Here is a 20,931-nt window from a genome sequence, read left to right as displayed (position 1 = left end):
CTATTAAAATAATTATGCAAACTTAAGTAATTTATTTTTTTATGAACTTGAACTACTTGGAACTTGACTTGAACTTAATTTATTTAAATGTCATTGAACTTTCAATTCAAAATTATTTGATTATTTAAAATTTTTATATTTTAAAATTTATTTGATTAATTAGTGAATTTGATATTCCAAATTTATTTGTTTGTTTTGAAAATTTTATCTATTTATAAATTTGATAAGAAAATTAATAAATATGATTCACAATTTTTATTCATAGATATTGTTATGAACATTATTCACCATCAATTCATAATTTTTATTCATGAACATTATAAAATTAAACACCTATTCATTTAAACTTATTCATTTAGTTTAATAACTTGATCACACTTTTTGTATATCGAATGAACATAAATAAATTCTTACCAAATCTAATATTAAATCTGCTCGTGAATATTTAATTCATTTACAATATCTAGGCGGTAAATTCTGAACTCCTCTGTTTGGATTTACATGGACGATGCTTGTGCTTTTGTTGGGGATTTGATCGAACCAACCATGCGAATTGTGTGACGGCATGGGTTGGGTAGAGTCAATAACAGATGTGCGTATATCAAGTACTAAAAGTGTTCCAACGATTGCATTTGCAAAATTTGAATATACCTGCAGACTAACCAGTATAAGGTGATGAATAGCGATTCAAAAAATGTGATTTCCAGGCCTATTGCAGCAGCTGAAGCTTCATTCGATCTCAGCCAGGATCAATCATGGGGCTAAAGCGATGCGTCAAGCATGGAATCTTCTTTCAGGGGATGCAAATTGCGTGAAAGTTGGGTTTGGCTTATGGTGATGATGCTACTTCAAGGGCACTACCAAGAGGCCATGCTGCCTCAACAAAGGTGCTGCCGTATTGGACCTGCTTCACCAGGGTGATATCTCGGCTCGGGTCTATATCTGCGATAACGAAACATGGAAGGGTTAAAGTGAGAAAGGAGAAATATCAGAATCACAACAGTGCCTGGGACTTTACTAAGCTTGCATACCAAAGCCATCTACTAGCAAGGCATACTGGTATACTAGATCCATGCAAAGATAGGGAAGGTTATCTGTTTGAACATGAGGATAGGCCGCCTTTGCATCGCCGAAGCTCAATTGGCAAGCACGCTTTGCAGCCTCCTCAAACTTGGCTAGCTTAACCGTAGCAACTGGCTTATTGTGATCTATGAAACCAGCCTGAGGAGGACAAGGAGATCATATCTGCATAAGTCTTTCCAAGTCTTCCTAATAGATAGTTAATACTAACCTACAAGTGAGAATTTCCTTTATAAGACATAAAAACCATGTAAAACAGGAACACAATCTCAGATAGAAATTAACATGTCAGGTTTCAGAATGTCTAACACTGTCGAGCTTATAGGACAAGGTAGATTGGGCAACGTCAAACATGCCACTATACAAAAAGTACCAGAAATTTTAGGGTGGTGGAATACAATATAATTTGTGATTAAGTAGTTAAGAACTACATAGTCCTTTGATGTTTTAGTAGCTCAAATCTATAATTGAATTCTACTTGACCTAGATGATTATTCATGGACCTAGATCTTCCGATTATCATCGTCATATCTCTCCATTAACTTCTATGCAAGAGTACAATAGAATTATAGCAATATCAGATCAATTAAATTAACTTGAATTTTCTTTAACTTCTCTATATCTTTCACCTTCAACTATAAAATCTATCAGGCTCCTTTGAAGATGTGCATATCACCTCAACCTATTTTCTCTTATTTTTTATCATAGTTTATTGACACTGCACTTGTTTGTTCCTATACAGCATTACTTTTTATATCTCTTTGAGCACTCTATACATCCATCTTAGCATTGTGATTCTACTGCATTAGATTCTATAAATATTGTTTCATAATTGCCTGATACTCTAATCATAAAATACGGGCAGGTAGTACTACAATCGTATAGAAGTTCCACAGCCTACTACGATAAATCAACTAAAGCTTGATGTTGCAGGCACCTCGAACAATCAAAGATTTTAATAACTGAATAGTAATACCAAATATATACAAGCTGATGATTCTATATCAGGTAAATTGCAAAACTTGTTCCTGCACCTTCTTTCACTAAAGATTTATAGTTTTGACATGGATTGATTTGGTTTTCAAACTATTTGGGCAATGTGGCTAACTTGCTTTCAATTTTGACATGCCCACCATGGCCTACACAGGTAATCCCTTGCAAGTGCACTGGGTACCATGTGCCAGTGCATCATTGAACTTTCCAATCTCTGATTTGCCAACAGAATGGCTAGCATAATAAAAAAATAACAGTTACCCCGTCTGACTGAAATTTTAGTGAACTCTTATGTTGAAGTAGCTCTCTGACCTGCATAAATGATCCAAACCAAAATGACAGAACATACAAGTTAAGATTAATCAAGCATGTTATTAGGAATGTGGAAGTAAATCAAGCTGGTTGGGACAAAATGTTGGAATATTTGTTCAATATTTCATGCTACCAAGGAAGAAGCAGCGATTTATACCGCTTGTAAAATTTGTTCAGATGCTTCAGCTCCCAAAGCTCTTCTAAGACCTGCTGTAGCCTGCATGAGTATCATACTAGGATAACTACAAAGTATATAATGTAAATCCATAATACAAGTTTGATATGATCAATAATACAAAGAATTAAAATTTACCCCAACTCTAATGGGCATTTTATATCTCAATTCCTTTGGCATAGCATTCTCTGCCTTCTCCAAGAGAGGAATAAGTGAATCTGCAGCCTGCTGAGGGTCTTTAGCATAAGCACTTAATCCAGGTTTTATCTGCATATGAAGGGAAAAAAAAAATAATTAGTCCAAAAAAAATAACACGTTGAAGATTTATTTGTGTCATGCCCCACTTAGATGAAAGAATTGACTTATCAACATATTGTGCCTAACTACTTGACGACTAAAATGCTTAACCCCAAGTTCATAGTATGTAGTTCAACAAAGCTTATAAATCTCCTCTATTAGCCCACAATTCATTATGTGAAACTAAATTGGAGTGTTGCATTCTCTCCTATTTAAGGCCTGACATACTTGTCAACACCCAACCTGTCAACTTATAACCTAATATTTTCCCTCCCTAATTGATAGCATGTGAGACAAAAAGTCATTACACCATCACCAAACATCCATTTCCAATACCTCACTATGCCTAACATTACATCTGTTGCAATACCAATTGGAATGCTTTGCTTAGATGAGAGAATTGAACTATTAACTTCTCTGGCTCAACAAAATGCTTAAGCCCAAATTACTAGTAGCTACATCATCTAAGCTTATGAAGCTCCTATATTAGCCCACAACTTATCAGCCTACATCTCACCATGTGAGACTAAATTGGGGCGTTAAAATCTGTACTTGTAATATCTATGTCACTAAAGAGATAAATTTAGACATTCAATTGTTTGAAAACTTTTTCTTCCCACGTAAATTGCATTGTAGTATTGATAGGAGCTTGTAAAATTGTATTATACATGGGTTCAAATCCATTTAGCCCCTCATCTAATGTGTAGCTATAGGATGCTATGAATATGTTCTATGCATATGAATATCTGATGTAATCGAATTTCCCTTCAGTGAACAACAATACCATCAATACAATCCTTTAAATCCGCTTTTTTGATATGTTTAAGATACAAGCAAAAGTTGAATCTGGAACCTTTAATATACCAAATTTTAATAAAATAAATTTAGAAGAGATCATATCATGCATGAACAGGGTCGTGTTGAAATTATAGTAAAATAGAGGAAATATTGTCAATATGAGAAAACAAATTTTAACCCTTACATGTTCAAACAGTTCAAATTGTCTCCTATATGCAGAAGATCCAAATTTTCATCAAAGCAGAAGACATGAACCCTACTCCCGGAACTCCCCGCGTCAAAAATAATAGCGTAGCTCTTACATCCCGCATGCCCACCGGGAATCGCCTTCGGGGGACCGCGACGACGAGTATGAAGCCGCGGAGGCGCTGAATCGTGTCGGCAATAGACCCCTGCCGCGCCCGCTTAATCTTGGCCCCGAGATCGGAGGTGCTTCGGCTGAGCTCCGGCGCGGACGGCGACCGGCACCGGTAAGGCCATTAGACGACGCCTGCGTCGGCGCTGGAGCCTTCAACGGCGTCTCTTGCGACGGATCCAGCTTGTTCACGCAGAATGAGATCCAGAGCCGAGCTCGAAGTTAACGAGGCAGAGATCGATCTCCGTCGCGATGTCGCTCTCGTTCTCTCGCTCGCTGTCCTTTTTTCTCCTTCCCTCCATTCTCCTTTAGAGCGAACGCAAAGGTCTGTACGAATTAATTACAAATTCAATTTCCACGTCATTTATCTGATCCAATAATCACCATACGCGTGACCAAAATTCATGACATGTAATTATTTTACTGGTGGGTATGTTGCTGTTTGCCGAGATTGGTTTAAATTTACGATTCTGGCGCGTAGCTGCGCGGCGGTTACACACGCGAGATAGAAAGGCGGGACCCTTGGCTTCGGCAGGTCCAAAGCGGGGTATAACATTGGGGAGATGCGAAATCTGATGGTGGAGAGTCTGAAGACTTTGATTGAGTCCAAAGGTCGGAAACGCCGCGGTCTTGAAGTATGCGTAGGATGGATGCAGATCGCGACACGTGTACAAAAGTGGATGGATATAGATGGAAGCCAACGGACTGGATTCGATTGGTACCGTGGAACCGTAAATATGGCACCGTGGCTTTAACTTCACGTCTCCTTAATAAGCTTGTTAGTTTAAAAGAGACTTTATCAAAGGTCAATCAACTTTAAATAATAAAAACCGAAAAGATATCTATAATCAAACGGTTATATTTACTAACATTTATATTTACTTATTTTTTTAAATAACTATTTCTTTTTAAAAATAAAATAATTTTTAAAACTTTCAATAATAATCGGTTCTACTGTAACTGCAACTGCTGCAACGACTGATGCGATCATCGATCGTAGCTAGGTCAATCTTAGTCATCAGCTAGGTGATTTCGTAGTTATGGTCGTGCGATATCCAAAATATAGGATTTCTTTTCCATCTTCATGTAATTTATGATGTAGAATGGGAACTACCCTGAAAAGTATGATTGAGTTGGTTTTTTCGGGGCATAGCTTTCTATGATTAGAAGAGGGCAAGAGTTCGGTTATTAACCAACTGCAGTTTCTCGATTTACCTCCTCACAGATTGGTGGGGCTGAAATAGACCACCTTTTGCAGAAGAGTTGGATATTACGGGACGGACTTATTGAAATGGACAAGGGTCGAATCTCGATAAAGCCAAGACAATGCCCTCCCCTATAGTGACCAACTGCAGCTTTTTAATTTACCTCCTCATAGATGGTCGTGGGACCGATGTGGGACTGCTAGGGTGACAGATTTCACTTTTAATTATTTAAATAATACATAGCAGGGAATGATATGAAGCAGGAAGATTTAATGTGAGAGGGACTGCTAGGGTACAGATTTCACTTTTAATTATTTAAATAATACATAACAGGGAACATATTATTTAATATATTTAATTGATTTAATATTTTATTCAATTATGCTCCTCAATCCAACTTGCAAGGGGGTATGTGATGGTATTTTAGTTATTTTTTGAAGAGCTGATTTTGTTTTTCAACCAGTCAAACTAGATGCCTGAGCACTAGACTTGAGGCTTGAGCATCAGACTCGACATCCAACCGATTAGGCTCGACTTTCGAACACCAGGCTCGACATTCAATCGGTTAGGCTCAACCTCTGAACATCAGACTCGACGTTCGAACACCAAGTTGACCTTTGAACACCAAACTCGATGTCCGAGCACCAAACTTAATAACACTAAACTCGATACTTGAACATTAGACTCGATGTTCAAGCACTAGATTTGACGTCCGAACACTATACTCAACATCCGAGCATCAAGCTTGACCTCCAAACACCAGATTCGACATCTAAACATTAGGTTGACTTACGAACACCATGCTCGTCATATGAGCGCTAGATTGGCATCCGAGCACCATATTCCTAGAGTACAAGTGGTTAGTACTCAGATATTAGCTTTTTGAACTCTCGATTTCAATATTCAAGTATCAAGGTGACGAGCACCATGTTTCCTGAACACGAGGTTAGTGCTCAAATATTTCCTTCTTGAGTATCCAAACTCAATGGTCAGACTTAGATCTTTTGAGTCTTCTGTTTGCTTAGTGCTAGTGATCCATGCTCGAAGATGAACTTATTGAACACTAGGCCTTAGTGCTCATAGTCCAAATTCCACCGAGCGCTTGACTTTGATGTTCAAATTCCAATTTCCACCAAATATCCAACCTTAATGCTCAGGTAATGCAACCACCAAGCATCCCGCCTAGATGTCCATACGATGCAGCATTCAAACCTAACCCTCTAATCACTTGCTAATGAGTACGTGACGTACTTTAAATGGAGAAGGTTAGTAGTGAATATCAGATCTTTCTCTAAGAGTCTTCTTACGAATACATAGCGTTTATTTAAATGGAGGAGTTCATAATGAATGTCAAATCTAGTTCCCTAAGAGTCTTCTTACGAATACGTAGCATTATCTGAATGGGAAGGTTAGTGGTGGATGTTAGATCTGGTCCTCTGAGAGTCTTTTTTAGGAGTACGTGGCGTTAGATGAATGGAAGGACAACTAACAACCATTTGATTAAACCTTTCCATCAATTTTGATGAGGAAAAAGGGGAAATGTGTGGTAGCTAATGCAACGATGCCTTTTTGACAGCCATATAAATATCAATGAAGTAGGTTAGAGATATGATTTTTTTGCACAAGCGAAGATAACTCTTTTTCACTGAACTTTTCTATCTATTTTCTTTTTTTTCTCCTTTTTCTTCTCTTCTCCTGAATCTTGTCTCTCTACAAGATCCTTATTCTTCATTCTAAGGATACTAATTTGAACGTTAAAGTAGTTGCGCTAGTAAAATCGATTAACCTTAACGTTCTCTACATTCTTAGAAGGCTAGATATTAGTATTCATCAAAGGCAAACTTACCTTTTAAGAAGGAGAAACCTGAGCAAGTGAAAAAGATATTATTCATTTCTATAGGCATATGCCCCTCCCATACTAATAAATATCCAAGTATATGCTTCATGCAAAGGGTTCTCTTACTTTCTATCTTTTCATTCGACAATTGATACACCATAATGACTTAGGCAGAATAGGTTTGGTTGAAACAACTTCCCACGGATCATTTGACGTGTAATTTCTTATAGAATCGACTACGCTATGAGAAAAAAAAATTGACATCGTCACTACGATAGTGGATTTCTATCACATCACTTGACAATCATTGCGATTAGATAAAACTTTGACATGTAAATTGAACATTTAAAAAGAATCTCTGTTTCAGTGCATTCCAACTACGCCTTGTAACCAGACCAACAAGCCCCTCGAAAGAAATCTCTGTTTCGGTATATCAAACGAATATAAATAAATTTTTATAAAATAGAATATTAAATTTATTAATAAATATTTGATTAATTCTCTAAGAGTGGATGCAAGATAATAATAAAAGATCATCTAAAGAGAGAATGAGGGAAAGAATCCAATCATTGAAGCAATTTAACTGGTGAACTTTTTAATGGAATTCGAACCACCCACGTTTACTCTGTTTCCAATCATTCGAGTGGTGCAGAAGCTTATTTACAGTTGTTCGTCCTTGTGATGCGGTTCCTCAGCACTTTGCCCCGGAGGCTTCATCGGTTCCAGTGTACAGGTTCGAAACAGCAACACCATAAATGGCATGGCTCGTCGTGCTTCTTTGCAGCAGTCGAGATCCGCTCTGGAAGATAAAAACGCAGCTGGAAGATCAAGGAGACTGCGATAATCAGGTTCCAGTTTCAAGCATTTGAATTTGAAATCTGCAGCCGGACAAAATCATGGAACTTCCCTTTCTCATCTTATCTCCTACGGTTTCTAATAGCCAGTCTCGTTCGTCTTATCTGTTATGGCCGATCCTGTGAATGCGATCATCGAAGCAAATGAATAATAACTTAATCTGTTGTTGTGTTGCATGTGATGTATGCCATGTCAGTGCTCGACCGTCTCAGTGAAAGTGGACAGAAAAGGACGGCCGAGGACCAGAACAGGGACAAGACAGAGAGAAAGAGAAGAGAAGAGAACGGTCCTGTTTGAGCAGATCGAAGATCCATCGAGGTTGAAGACGGAGCTCTTGGGAATGGAGGCAGTGAGCAGTAGGTAGTATTGTTGTTTGTTGTTGGTGGTGGTGCTGTAAAGGAGGGAACTTTGACGGCGAGGGTGTGCTCTGCTCTGGTGGAGGAGCTTGATCATGGACGCCTACGAGGCGACCAGGGTCGTGTTCGCCAGGTTGCAGAGCTTGGACCCGGAGAACGCTCACAAGGTCATGGGCTTCCTGCTGCTGCAGGAGAGCGGCGAGGAGGATGTCATCCGCCTCGCGTTTGGACCGGAGACGCACCTTCTTGCGTTGGTCGGCAAAGCCAGGGAGGAGCTCGGCCTCGCCGCCGCCGTCTCGCAGGCCCCCTTTCTGCTCCGTCAGAACTCCACATCCCGCCTGCTGTCTCCCTCTTGGCACGCGCTGCCCGCCGGTGCCGCCGACGAGCTCGTTAGCGCTAAGAATGTCAGCGAGCCGCCCTTCTACGGGGCCGGCGACCTTGCAGATGAGTTCCACTTCGCCGATCGGAGCGCTAGTCGGAACGGCGACCCCGCAGGCTTTCACTATGGGCTGGGATGGGGAGTCAACGGCTTCCATCACCGCCGGAGCGCCTACGCCGCCGCCGATTTCCACCTAGGAGAAACTCCCGGTGGCCTCGGCTGGGAGCCGTGCCTGTACTTCGCGAGAGGTTACTGCAAGAACGGCGCTGCTTGCCGGTTCCTCCACGGACTCCCGGAGGACGCGGCCCCGACGGTGATCACCAAGATGGACGCCGCGGCAGCCGCGGAGCAGCAGTGCCAGGAGCTGCTACTGAAGTCGAAGAGCCAGAGGGTGGCCGGCGCCTCGCAGCTCTTGGCCTCAGCAATTCCCTACTCGCCGGCAGGCTCTGAGCCACCGTCTCCGCTCTCGCCGCCCACCAAATCTCTCAACTTCCTGCTCCGACAGCAGCAGAACGAGACCCAAAGGTGCTGCCTTTTCGCATCCAAACGCTTATAACCTTCTTCAAATCTCCTCTAAAACCGCCTCCAATCACCACAGAGCGGCGGCGACGGCGGCGGCGGCGCTGATGCTGAACCGATCAAGAAGCGACGTGATCGCGAATCCTAGCTCGAGGCAGATCTACTTGACCTTCCCTGCCGACAGCATCTTCAGCGAAGACGACGTCTCCAACTACTTCAGGTCGGTAAGAACCCTAGAGCACAAATTGGCAACCGGAGGAGCTCGCGTTTGCTCCAGCTGCTTAAAAATCCGACCTTTCCGACTGACTTCCGGCCATCAAATCCATTTCTGAAACCTAAGATCTCCCTCTCTTGGATTCGCAGTATCTACGGGCCGGTGCAGGACGTCCGAATTCCCTACCAGCAGAAGAGGATGTTCGGCTTCGTGACCTTCCTCTACGCCGAGACCGTGAAGCTGATCTTGGCGAAAGGGAACCCTCACTTTGTGTGCGATTCCCGGGTGCTCGTCAAGCCCTACAAAGAGAAAGGAAAGGTCGCCGCCGACAAGTTCAGGTGCTCCTCCATCTTCATCCCCGCATCGCCTTCTTCGTCCCAATTCAAGTTATCGCCATTTGAATGGTACAGGAAGCAGCAGCTCACTGAGTGGGGCGATCTCTATGGGTGCACGACTCCTCCTTCCATGGATTTGGGCTTGTACGACGGCAGCTGCCGAGAGCTGTCGCTGAGAAGAAAGCTGGAGGAGCAGCAACAGGCGGCCGAGCTGCAGCGGGCGATTGAGCTGCAGAGGAGGCGATTCATGGGCCTGCAACTCCTCGACCTCAAGAAAAGAAGCCTGTCCTCTGCCGCCATTGCCTCCGCCCACTCCCCCACCTCCACTGCTACCCAACCAGCCAATCCCGTGGATGTTAGCTGCACCACCACCACCACCACCACCACCAGTAGCTCAGATGAGTCGCCCACAGAAGGTGGATGATCTAAAACTACTGTTCATTCATTCTTCTAACTAGTTTCGGTTAATCGATCAAGATTCAATTTCATAGATAAGAGCAAGTCGAATTGTTCCCATCTCTCATTGAAGGAAGATGGTGATGCTCAACCAAGGTAAATTGGCATTTTAGTCGAAATGCCGGCATGGGCGAGATCGAGAAATCTGAGCATAACTCGAAAGAAATGTGAATTGTGCAAGAGTTTGATTCGCTTCGCCCACGAAAGGGTCTTCCTTCTCGCGCAATTCATTCTCCGCGGAGGAAGCTAAGACAATGGCTGAAACAGCTTACCATCCTTGGCTTCCTGCTTCAAAATGGCAATGTAATTCGATTCAAAGCACCGATATCGTCTACCTTTCAGTTCTTCATTTCGATACACACGAAAACTCACCGTGAGAATGTGAAGGTTCTCGACGTGAAGTTCTATCAATGTGAGAACTGAGAATTCACTTTCAGATCGAGATTAAAGTTTTGTGCATGATTCTTTGTTGCAGGGAATATTTTACCTTATAGGTTAAAGTTTAGAGGAAGGCTTCGTGTATGTTTTGTTTACGCTTGATGCTTGTATAAAATGATAAATCTCAATGAAGTCGGTGGTGAAATATGTATGTTTTGATTACACTAATTGTATAGAACTGTTCGGTGGTGAAATAGAGATAGACAATATTTCTTTTGGTTCGTCTATCAAATTTGATTCAAAATGAAATTAGAGTTTGGTTCGAGCAGAATTGAATTTGTTGGATATTGGGGCCTTAAAGGACCAATACGGTTTTGTAAAAAATCGGGATGTCATCGATCGATGAAAATTAAAATTGACTTTAAAATCGAAATCTATGTTTCGTGTAATAAGGAACGAAAGCTTATCAAATTTTACCGATGTGGTATTATTTCCCATGCATTTTCTTATATAATATTAATTAGTTAACAATTAATGTTATTGTGGATTGACTTTGAATAATTAAGTTCTCATTTACCCTTAATTGATTTTGAGTAAATTAATAATTTAGATCTATCTACCTACGTGTCATCATTAAGAGATTAAGAGAGTCTCCATTAATATTGTTGTATTAATGGAGTTAACATAAAAATTTAAGTGCTCTCTTCTCACAGTCGAGCAGGTACTCGCACCTGCGAGCCTCCCACCCGTGCACGCGCGCAATGGACGTTTTGTAGGTGCACTTTATACTTCGCACGTACGCGTCATCGATTTATCCTCCAAATGACATGACAGTGTTTACTTGACACTCGTGTGACGTGTCGGTTCGCATGCGATATGACAATACAACATGTGGACAGGAAGAGATGACTGGACTGCTGACTGGGCGAACGAATGACAACCGTTGATCATAAAGGTGTGATGGATCACATGTGATGCGATCTGGAACATTAGATCGTGAAGAGTCACAATCGGACTGTTGGTGATGAGATTTGATCTAAAGTGTCAAATCGAATGGATCATTGGATCTAGATTTGACGGCTAATGATAAAAGGGATATCTGATGGGTTACAATCCTCTAGATCTGATAGATGAGATTAAAGGACAATCTAAAGGGTTACAACCCTCCAGATCGAACGACCCAGATCAATCCTGCCCAAAAGTTATAACCACTTACTAAAGGGTATTCTACTTCTTCACTTTATATAAATAAATCCCTCCAGATGTTGAAAATTTCATCAAATCATCGATTCATCTCATCTTGTGCATTCGGAGTCCAAAGAGTCTACGAAAAAGTTCGCTGGTCTTAGAATTTGAAATGCTAATATTCTGAGGCATTGTCGTTGTATCTTGGAAAATAAATTGCTGCTATTTGTAAACACATGTAGCGGAACAATATAGTTTTACGGAGATAATGTTGAACATTATCCTCAATGATCTAATATCAGTTTGCATTCTCTCTGACATCCACCAACAACGAAATTATAGTTCGAAATGACTTAAATTCGAATTCGATATGAATTATTTGAATTTTAATTTGAAGATATTTATATTAAAATTATGAAAAAAATAAATAGAGTTAGGGTTTAAGTTCGGTTCGTGATCGTTCATGAACAATTGAATAAAATATTATGAGTTCAATCAAATATTTATTGAATATATTTGAATTTGGCTTGAATTGAATAATTTTGAATTCAATCAAATATTTTTAAATCAGTAAGAAAAATTCATTAACAAACTCGATTTGTTTGCACCTAAAATATATGTGCTAGGCAAATCAACTCATGTGAATCTAGCATTCAACCAAGTGACTGAAAGAGCCCCTATGTGACTTCGATTTAATGGAGAACTATAAATCCGTTTGAGATCAAGGTACGAGTTGATTGCTTGATGTACATGTGGGTGAGCTCTTTTGGTAGGTTGGATTCGCATTAGGTCGGTTTTTGTTGGGTCAGTAGTTGTTAGGCCGGGCAATGCAATGACTCCGATCAAGATCTCTAGTGATGATGATTGAATTAAGGACTAAAAAAAGAGAATTAGAAGGGAGGTTAAGACGTACCTTAGCGAGATTTTTCGGACGATCAAGTCAAAAAATATGAGGGAGACAATTGATAGTAACAAAATAAAACCTATAAAATGTCAATATCACAATATACCTCCCAATGCTACAACCATTACATTATATGTGGCTAGGATCCATGGCCGGCTCTAGGCATAGGCCACTAAGGCCTATGCCTAGGGCCCCCATTTTAATTGGGGCCCCCATTTTAATACATTAATATATATATTTTAAGTAAATAAAAATTATTAAAATATTTTTATTAATCGATTTAGCGGGTTAGGGCCCCAAATAAAAAAAATTCTTAAAACGCCACCAAATCCTAAAATGTCACCAAATAGTTCACTTTTCGTTCCGAATCTCCTGATTTGAACTGACCTTTGCTCGCACCTTCGCCGGCCCCAAATAAAAAAAAATCCTTAAAATGCCACCAAATCAACGTCACCAAACCGTTCACCTTTCGCTCTGAATCTCCCGATTTGAATTGACCTTCGCTCGCACCTTCGCCCTTCGCCAGTTCACCGTTCGCCAGTTCACCTTCGCGCCTTCGCCCTTCGCTAGTTCGCTTCCCCCTTCGCTCGCGCCTTCGCCAGTTCGCCTTCGCCCTTCGCCAGTTCGCCTTCGCCACCAAACCCTAAAACACCACCAAATCCAGAATTCTTTTCGCCTTCGCCAGTTCCGGCAGCTCACCGTCGACCGTTCGTTGTTCGTCCTTCACCACCAAATCCTTCCCTTCGCCTTCGCCGGTTCTGGTGGTTCACCGTCGACCGTTCGTTGTTCGTCTTTCGCCACCAAACCCTTCCCTTCGCCTTCGCAGTTCGCCCTTCGCCAAACCTCGTCGGCTCGTCGCGGTTGAAGAAGAGCAAGGCCGAAGAAAAGTGGTAAACGAGCACCCCTCTGTGAATCTATTCCTTTTTACTACGCATAAAATTAAATTTTATTATTATTTAATTTTAAAATATTTTAAAAATAATAATTATTTTTTTAAAAAATCGCCTAGGGCCCTCCTAGGCTTGAGCCGGCCCTGCTAGGATCCCAAAAGATATACCTCTTTTTTTTCGTCAAAATGTGATTATTTTGTAACCGGTGCTTTTGTAACTGCCGCGTTATGTCCGGGCTATGTTTGATTGGACTTAATTTGGACATGACTTGGTGGACTCGGGTCGAGCTCGACTATGAGTCAATTGATTTAACTTAAGCTTGACCACGAGTCCGCCGACTTAATCGAATTCAGTTACGCTGACCTACCATGTGGCCTCTACTGCTACAGCCACATCATATATTTTTCACATGGATAAATCGTATCTTATCGTATCTGAGATATTTTATTTTATAAATAAAAAAAATAAATAGAGATAAAATGGAAAACACAAGCTTAAGACACTTGCGGTATTTCTAAAATTTGAAAGAAGAACAATAAACGAGAGGCCATCTTTTAGTCGCCGGAAGTTGGACGGCAACGGCGATGGCGATGATGATGAAGGTGCATCCTTTTTCGCATAATTATTGCAACAAATGATTTGATCGAAGAGAAGAAAACAAAAATAGAAAAGAAGGTCAAATATTCTAGCAACACTACACCAAACAAAAGGCCACACATCAACTTTTTTTATCGACTTCATGGTCATCCAATTATACGATAGAATCTATCGTTGTTAAAAATCTCAAATAAAGCTATGATCCTTCATGTGTGACATCTCCTTGTCACTTTGAATTGATAAGAATTGAACTAATTTGTTTGATGGAAAGAATCTTCTTATACTTCATTTGACTAAACTTAGACATAAGAATTTATTGATGATTCTTGTGTATATACCTATCAAGCCTAAAGTTAGGCCACTCATTGACGACTTTTTTCTCGAAACCCATGTGTTTTATATCGTCTTATGTAGCGAAGTCATTTTCATTGGGGATCCGAAAGTGAAGTCATCCATTTTGTAATCTCTAAAGACGAATGAGGATTCTTTTGCTCGTGGATAATAAAGTGATGTTTAAGTTAGAGAACTAGAATAACACGGATCATTCATTAGTTGTGGAGTAGAAATCAATTTGAAATTTAGTGTACTCATTTGGTTGGATGATGTCGTTGAGTTGTCTATTGAATAGTGGAAGAGTTCCCGAAAGAATAGTTCGAAATTTAAAATTTGAAGAAGTCAAGGAGTATTACGAAAAGAAAGGGAAATTGTGGAGTGAATTAGAGTTTTGAACAAGTGACAAAGCTACCTCATATCGATTAAAATGTTCCTAAAGTGTAGAATTGATATTTGAATGGTAGAATTATATCAATTGGATACCGATTAAAATTAATCAAATATTGATTAACACTGCTCGTAAAAAGTATTACAAATAAGTCAAAGTTATTTTATTTTGATTAAAATTATTCTAACTGCCAAAAGCAACAGTAACATCCAAACACGTGATCAATCTTAGAACAATGTTAAATTAAAATTTCTTAGAATATTCTCGACAAAAATTACTATAATAATTTTGAACTATGAAATAAAAAGGATAATTTAAGAAGAAAAATTAAGATAGAATTCTCAACTATATATATTTTTTGACATAGAATATATTTTTGACAATAACAAAAATAAGAGGTACTTTTTTAAAATTTTCCCTAAGTTATAATGTAGGATAAAAATAAAAAAGGCATATCAATTTTATCAAATTGTTAGATGGACGCCCATTATTTTAAAAGTTAAAAGAACATCTCAAATGTTTTATTTCAAAAATATTTTTTATTTTAGTATAATTATAACTGCTACAACCTATAAAAGTTATTCTATATCAATTATAATATGTTTAAAATTTAAAATTTAAAGATTTAATTTGATTAAAATAAAATAGATGATTTTTCATGTATATTATAATAATACTGAAATAAAAGATATTATGAAAATAAAATATCAGATATAACATTTTTTTATAAGATGCTGACGTCTTTTAAATTTCGCCCTCTGGTCGCGTAGTAATTCTTTCAATCTTTCGAGGGCATTTTCGACTTCCACAGCTATAAATATGCGTCCACCATTCGCGTCTTCTAGCCGGTCATCAAGCAACTGATTGAGCTCCGCCTCCCTCTCCGTCCTCCTTCCGCTGCGTCACCGGAAGCGCACCCGGACTTCGTCGATGGCGAAAGTCCTCCCGAGCGCCACAGCTTCGTCGAGGCCTTCGTTGCCCGCCCTCCCCGCATCCTCCGCCGAGGCGGCGTCGCTGACGGTCTGGCGGAAGTCGCTCCTCTTCCACGGAGACGGCTTCACGGTCTTCGACGCCAAGGGCAATCTCGCGTTCCGAGTCGACAATTACCCCTCCGCTAGCAGGGCGGAGATCGTCCTCATGGACGCCGGCGGGAAGCCGCTCCTAACGATCCGAAGGAAGGTGAGTTAATCCCCCTCGATCTATTCGATTTGGTTCAGAAAGACGAGAAAAATCTCTATCTTTGATTCGTTAATCGGATTCAAAGTGCTTTAGATGCATTTGTTCTCCCCAAATTTCGCGACAAACATCTACCTGTTTCATCCCCATTCTGTGCCCTAATGAATCTGTAGTTCCATAAAAGAGATTGCTTCGATTGGTTTTGTAACATCGAGAAACCTCTGATCTTTGATAAGCAAATCGAATTCGAAGTGCTTTAGGTGCGATTGTTCTTGTCCTGTTCTCCTGTTTCCCCAATTTGTGCCCTAATAAATCTGTATTCCTCTTGCTTGGCGCAGAAGCTGAGCCTGGGAGACCACTGGCTGATCTACGACGGCGAGACGGCGACCAACCCGCAGTTCGCCGTCAAGAAGCACGTTAACCTCATCGGGTCGAGGTCGCTGGTGCACGTCACGGCGTGTTGCCCCGGAGCCGCCAAGTCCTGCCTCAGCTACGAGGTGGAGGGATCCTACTCGCGGCGGTGCTGCGCCGTCTACGACCACCGGCGGCGGCAGCTGGCGCAGATCAAGCGGAAGGAGGCGCCCGCGGGCGCCGCCCTCGGCGCCGACGTCTTCCGCCTCATTGTGGAACCAGGTCTCGACTCGGCCTTCGCCATGGCCGTTGTCATACTCCTCGACCAAATGTTCGAGTCTCGTGGATCGCTCCTTAGAGTTTGAGCTTCGCTCCGCTTGTTCTTCCTAAGCTTCCATTTTTAAGCTTAATCTTTGACGGCGAGGTGGATCTCTCATCACCATCACCATCAGAAAAATCTCCTTTTTGCTGCTTCTTGTTGCGAAGGAAGCAGTTTCAGAGATTTTGCTCATTTTGGTGTCTTCAATTTCACTTTTGATGAAGATTTTTCCCCTTTCCTCCCTAAAATCATAGTTTAATCTAAATATATTTTTCTGCCACAGAAAAAATAGTTGCTTGCCAAAACAGTAATTATTATTCACTCGAAAAATCGAATGATCAACTAATCGAAAGTAATGTTACAATCAATTCGACTTAACTATAAGAAGATAAATCGAAATCCCAACGGTCTCAGATCCTTCATAAAATAGGGTGAAGCGTTTCTTGACCGACTTGGCCAAGGTCATAATACGGCTTATATCAGCCGGAGTAGATACAAGCATAATCGGAGGAATCCCCTGGGCCTGAGAACTCTGCTCTCCATTAGGCATATTACGGTTCTGATCCCGTAAATCCCTCTCCTCCTCAATAATATAGGGCTCTTTGCTCTCCATTAGGCATATTACGGTTTTGATCCCGTAAATCCCTCTCCTCCTCAATAATATAGGGCTCTTCTGATCTAACAGGTCTCCTTGGCGGTCAACCTCATTCTCGGGGTATAGGGGTAATTGGTTACGACGGAGGAGGATATTGCTCAGCTTCGTCAAATTTCAAACTTTTATTTTTTTCTAAATTTATTCTATCGTAACCAACTCAACTATGTACTCTGGGAACAATGTTAATCACAATTTAAGATTGATAACAATAATAGAAGATCAAGAGGCATTTATCAAAGTGATAAGAAAATCAGTAAAATTTTCATATTAACCTTCATTTTGTGATAAATCAAAATAAAATTAAAATTAAATGCCAAATCAAACAGGCACACATAAAAAAGGAAAATTTGAAATTAAAAACAAAAAAAATCTGAAGTTAGAAATTGAAGGGTGAGTAGGCTGCATCTGGGCCGTTGATCAGGCTCCCCAGACGGTGATCCCTTTCATCATGTGCTTGAACTCGCTGAAGTCCACCTGACCGTCGGAATTCCGATCGACGGAGCAGATCATCTCTTGGACGCGTGAGATGCTGCTCCCCTCCGGAAGGCCAAGCTTGCAGAGCACCGCCTGCAGCTCCGCCGCCGAGATGAACCCGTCGCCGTCCTCGTCGAACACGCGGAACGCCTCCCGCATGTCCTCCTCCTCCTCCTCTTCCGCGTCCTCCACGGCCTCCGGTGGGCCGCCGAAGAGGTCGTTACCCAGGGCGCGGTGGAGGGCCTCGAAGTCGGTGAAGGCGAGCCCGGCGCGGCCGGGGGGGATGTACGCTTCGACAGTGGCTCGGATCGCGGCGGGGTCGGCGCCGAGGCCCAAGCGGTCGAGGGCGAGCGCGATCTCCTTCACCGTGATCTCGCCGTCGCCGTTATGGTCGAAGAGGTCGAAGATGCGGCGGAGGCGGAGGGTGTTGAGGCTCTCGGTGCGGAGCCGGAACGACGGCGAAGGCCGCCCGAGGGACGTCGCCGGAACGGGTATCTGGTGCTGGCCGGCCGTGGCGACTTCTTCCATGACCAATTCACCCGAGAATTCAAAGCCCTAAATTTGAAACAGAGGAAACCGATTTCAGATCTCAGATTGAGGATGGATCTGAGCAGGAGCTGAACTATATATGCTGAAGCAAAGCGCGTTGCATCCGCGTGAACTCCGGTAAGCTGTTTGTTATTTTTCTTGTTCCAACTTCTGGATTCTCAAAGTAGGATGTGTTTGAATCTTCTTGAGGTAACTTGATCAACTTGATTTCATGGTTGCTCCAAGTCTAAAAATGATGATTATTTTATGCCAACTAAATCTTAATTCTCTTTTTCACTTTTCCTGTTTCATCTTCTGAATTCTCAAAGTAATTTGTGTTTGAATCTTCTTGAGGTAACTTGATCGACTTGATTTCATGGCTGCTCCAAGTCTAAAAATGATGACTATTTTATGTCAACTAAATCTTAATTCTCTGTCACTTTTATATGTTTGATCTTCTGAACTCTCAAAGTAAGCTGTGTTTGAATCTTCTCAAGGTAACTTGATTTCGTGGTTGCTCAAAGTCTACGAATGATGACTATTTTATACTAGACAAAATCTTAATTCTCTTTGTAAGATGTGGTTGAATTCTCAAGTAAGATGTGTTTGAATGATGACTATTTTATACCAACTAAACCTTTTCATTTTATTTTATTTTAACACCATTTTTTGTGCTTTTCTAATTCTTAAGATTGCTGCCATAGAAGGCACTTCTTTTCGACTATGAGGAGAGTGTTGGCATTTATCATTACCTGCAAAAAGACAGTAAAAAGGTTTAAGAAATAGACAATCAATCTATTATATTTAGACATGATTAAATCATTAAAAAAATATAGAGCTTTCACTGTTCTTATCTTTGGAGTCTTATGGGATTGACCCACTACATGCCTCAATGTGATTCCAACCTTTGGACCAAGATAATGGTGAACACTCAGGCCACATATTTCATATTCAAAGTATTTTGGCTTTTGGTCCCATCAATTCTATCAATTTAAGAATAAATTCCAACCCAAGAAGTATCTACTACTGATAGAAGATATATACCGGTTTTCCCCCCTGATATGTATAAGGTGATTGATGTAGCGCAACGAAAGGATAAAGAGGAATTAACAACTTATACAACTTTTAATAAAATTAAATACTCGACTAGGTTAGCAATAAATTAAGCATACCGTTAAGGCGTGAGTCCATGTTATGAGAAGTTGAAGTCATGTTACTTTTGTCTAAGTAAGAGTTTTAGCTGTTTGTAGATTTAATTAATTTCTCTTCTCCTTGTGGTGCCCCATCATGTGGGAGGTTAATAATTAATTAGGCATATGGAGGTTGTATTTAGGAATGGTGTTGACTTTTTATCAAGTAGATAGGGTATGCGTTGACTTGAGAAAGGCTCTGAATGAACTTCACTTTTTAATATTATCTTAAGAAATGACTTATGGTTAGGGTTTCTTTTTTCTAAAATATCCATGTTGTCGTAAGTGCAAACTTGCAAACATTATACATCTTTTCGTTTAGTTTGAATAACTTAAGGTTTTCTTTTTCTTTGGATTTCTTGTCTCTTTGCTGAAATTTACAAAATCTTCAAGTTAACTTAAGGTAGTTATTTTTGGTCAAAGTATTGTGTAGATTATGATGTGTGTGTTATATATATAAATATATATATATATAATTTATTTTTGTTTAGCAGTATGGAAAATATAGCAGAACTTTCTTTTCATTGCTTATATTTAAAAATAAATAAAATAAAACAAATTGCTGTTCATAATTTTAAGAATTTCTTAAGTTAGGAAAGGATTTGGTAAATCGAAGGTATGTGTTCTATTCAAAGAGTTAATGAGGGTAATTAGCATTATGGATGAATCATTTTGTTTATGGGTCGATTATAAGGTTTTTGGATCCAATTTGGGTTGAATTTGAAGTTAGGAAGGCCAATTGAGGCTGGGACCAGTTGTCGATAGATTTCAGTTGCCTCAGGGTCAAATCCTAGTCATGAATTGGACTATTTGATGGTTTATTGTTGAACCACTATTGAAATTCCGATGAAGATGGCACTCTCGGTTAATCATCATCATATACATTCCTCTTCTCCTTTTAGTCGAATAGCAAAGTTGTGAACTTGGTATTGAAGAATGTTTATAGAAGTGTTGCCAGAGGATTGAGTGATCATTACATTTAAAGGTTGGAATTTAGAGGCTAGAAATCATATTAAAATTTTGATTCTTCAATTCTTCTATCTTATTTTTCGGTTATGCAGTTAGATTCATAATCAATTGGCGTGAGAAGAACATGCAGGAAGTGATGTTGCTCGAGTCGAAAATTTTCAAAGGTCAGAAGAGGTCCTTATTCTTCGCACGCGAAATCAGCCGTGCTGATTAAGAATAAGGACAGAAGAAGATGGTTCAAATGCTAGAGGGGTTAAGACAAGGTAACCTCTTTTGTCATTTTACCTGTTTATTGTGTTAGCTGATGCTCTTCGCCGTGTCATAGGGAAAGTTAAGGAAGCAGTGCTTCTACTTCGAGCTGTTCGTGAGCTTGTGCTATAAACTTTTCAAATTCTAGAACTCACAGATCATGAACCTGATGGTGATCC

The 20,931-nt window shown here is 40.4% G+C and overlaps 3 protein-coding genes and 1 pseudogene across 4 annotated transcripts; 2 read left to right on the top strand and 2 right to left on the bottom strand.

The window, feature by feature from the left end:
• Window positions 1-829: 829 nt before the first annotated feature.
• LOC141826964 (apyrase 2-like) lies at window positions 830-4,312 on the bottom strand (annotated as a pseudogene).
• Window positions 4,313-7,808: 3,496 nt separating this feature from the next.
• LOC141828289 (zinc finger CCCH domain-containing protein 53-like) lies at window positions 7,809-10,704 on the top strand. 2 transcript variants are annotated; one of them, XM_074715690.1, is made up of 6 exons: window positions 7,809-7,900; window positions 8,104-9,167; window positions 9,241-9,381; window positions 9,525-9,713; window positions 9,786-10,126; window positions 10,202-10,704. In XM_074715690.1, the coding sequence occupies exons 2-6, from the start codon at window positions 8,359-8,361 to the stop codon at window positions 10,264-10,266; spliced, it is 1,545 nt and encodes a 514-aa protein (XP_074571791.1). In that variant the 5' UTR covers window positions 7,809-7,900; window positions 8,104-8,358; the 3' UTR covers window positions 10,267-10,704. The 2 variants fall into 2 exon arrangements, with proteins under 2 accessions (XP_074571791.1, XP_074571790.1); XM_074715689.1 differs by having other exon boundaries at window positions 9,525-10,126.
• Window positions 10,705-15,703: 4,999 nt separating this feature from the next.
• Window positions 15,704-16,970, top strand: LOC141827540 (protein LURP-one-related 8-like). Its single transcript, XM_074714811.1, has 2 exons — window positions 15,704-16,020; window positions 16,356-16,970. Exons 1-2 carry the CDS (start codon window positions 15,772-15,774, stop codon window positions 16,731-16,733), a joined length of 627 nt encoding a protein of 208 aa, XP_074570912.1. The 5' UTR covers window positions 15,704-15,771; the 3' UTR covers window positions 16,734-16,970.
• Window positions 16,971-17,609: 639 nt separating this feature from the next.
• Window positions 17,610-18,397, bottom strand: LOC141827486 (putative calcium-binding protein CML27). The gene has a single exon (XM_074714745.1). It carries the CDS (start codon window positions 18,342-18,344, stop codon window positions 17,760-17,762), a length of 585 nt encoding a protein of 194 aa, XP_074570846.1. The 5' UTR covers window positions 18,345-18,397; the 3' UTR covers window positions 17,610-17,759.
• Between the last annotated feature and the right edge of the window lie 2,534 nt (window positions 18,398-20,931).

The sequence above is a fragment of the Curcuma longa genome, chromosome 4 (assembly GCF_044706935.1).
Source record: "Curcuma longa cultivar G26 ecotype Majalengka, Jawa Barat chromosome 4, ITB_CL_G26_1.1, whole genome shotgun sequence".
Taxonomy (NCBI): domain Eukaryota; kingdom Viridiplantae; phylum Streptophyta; class Magnoliopsida; order Zingiberales; family Zingiberaceae; genus Curcuma; species Curcuma longa.
The sequence above is the reverse complement of the archived record's forward strand: the minus strand, read 5'-3'. Positions and strand labels throughout refer to the sequence as shown.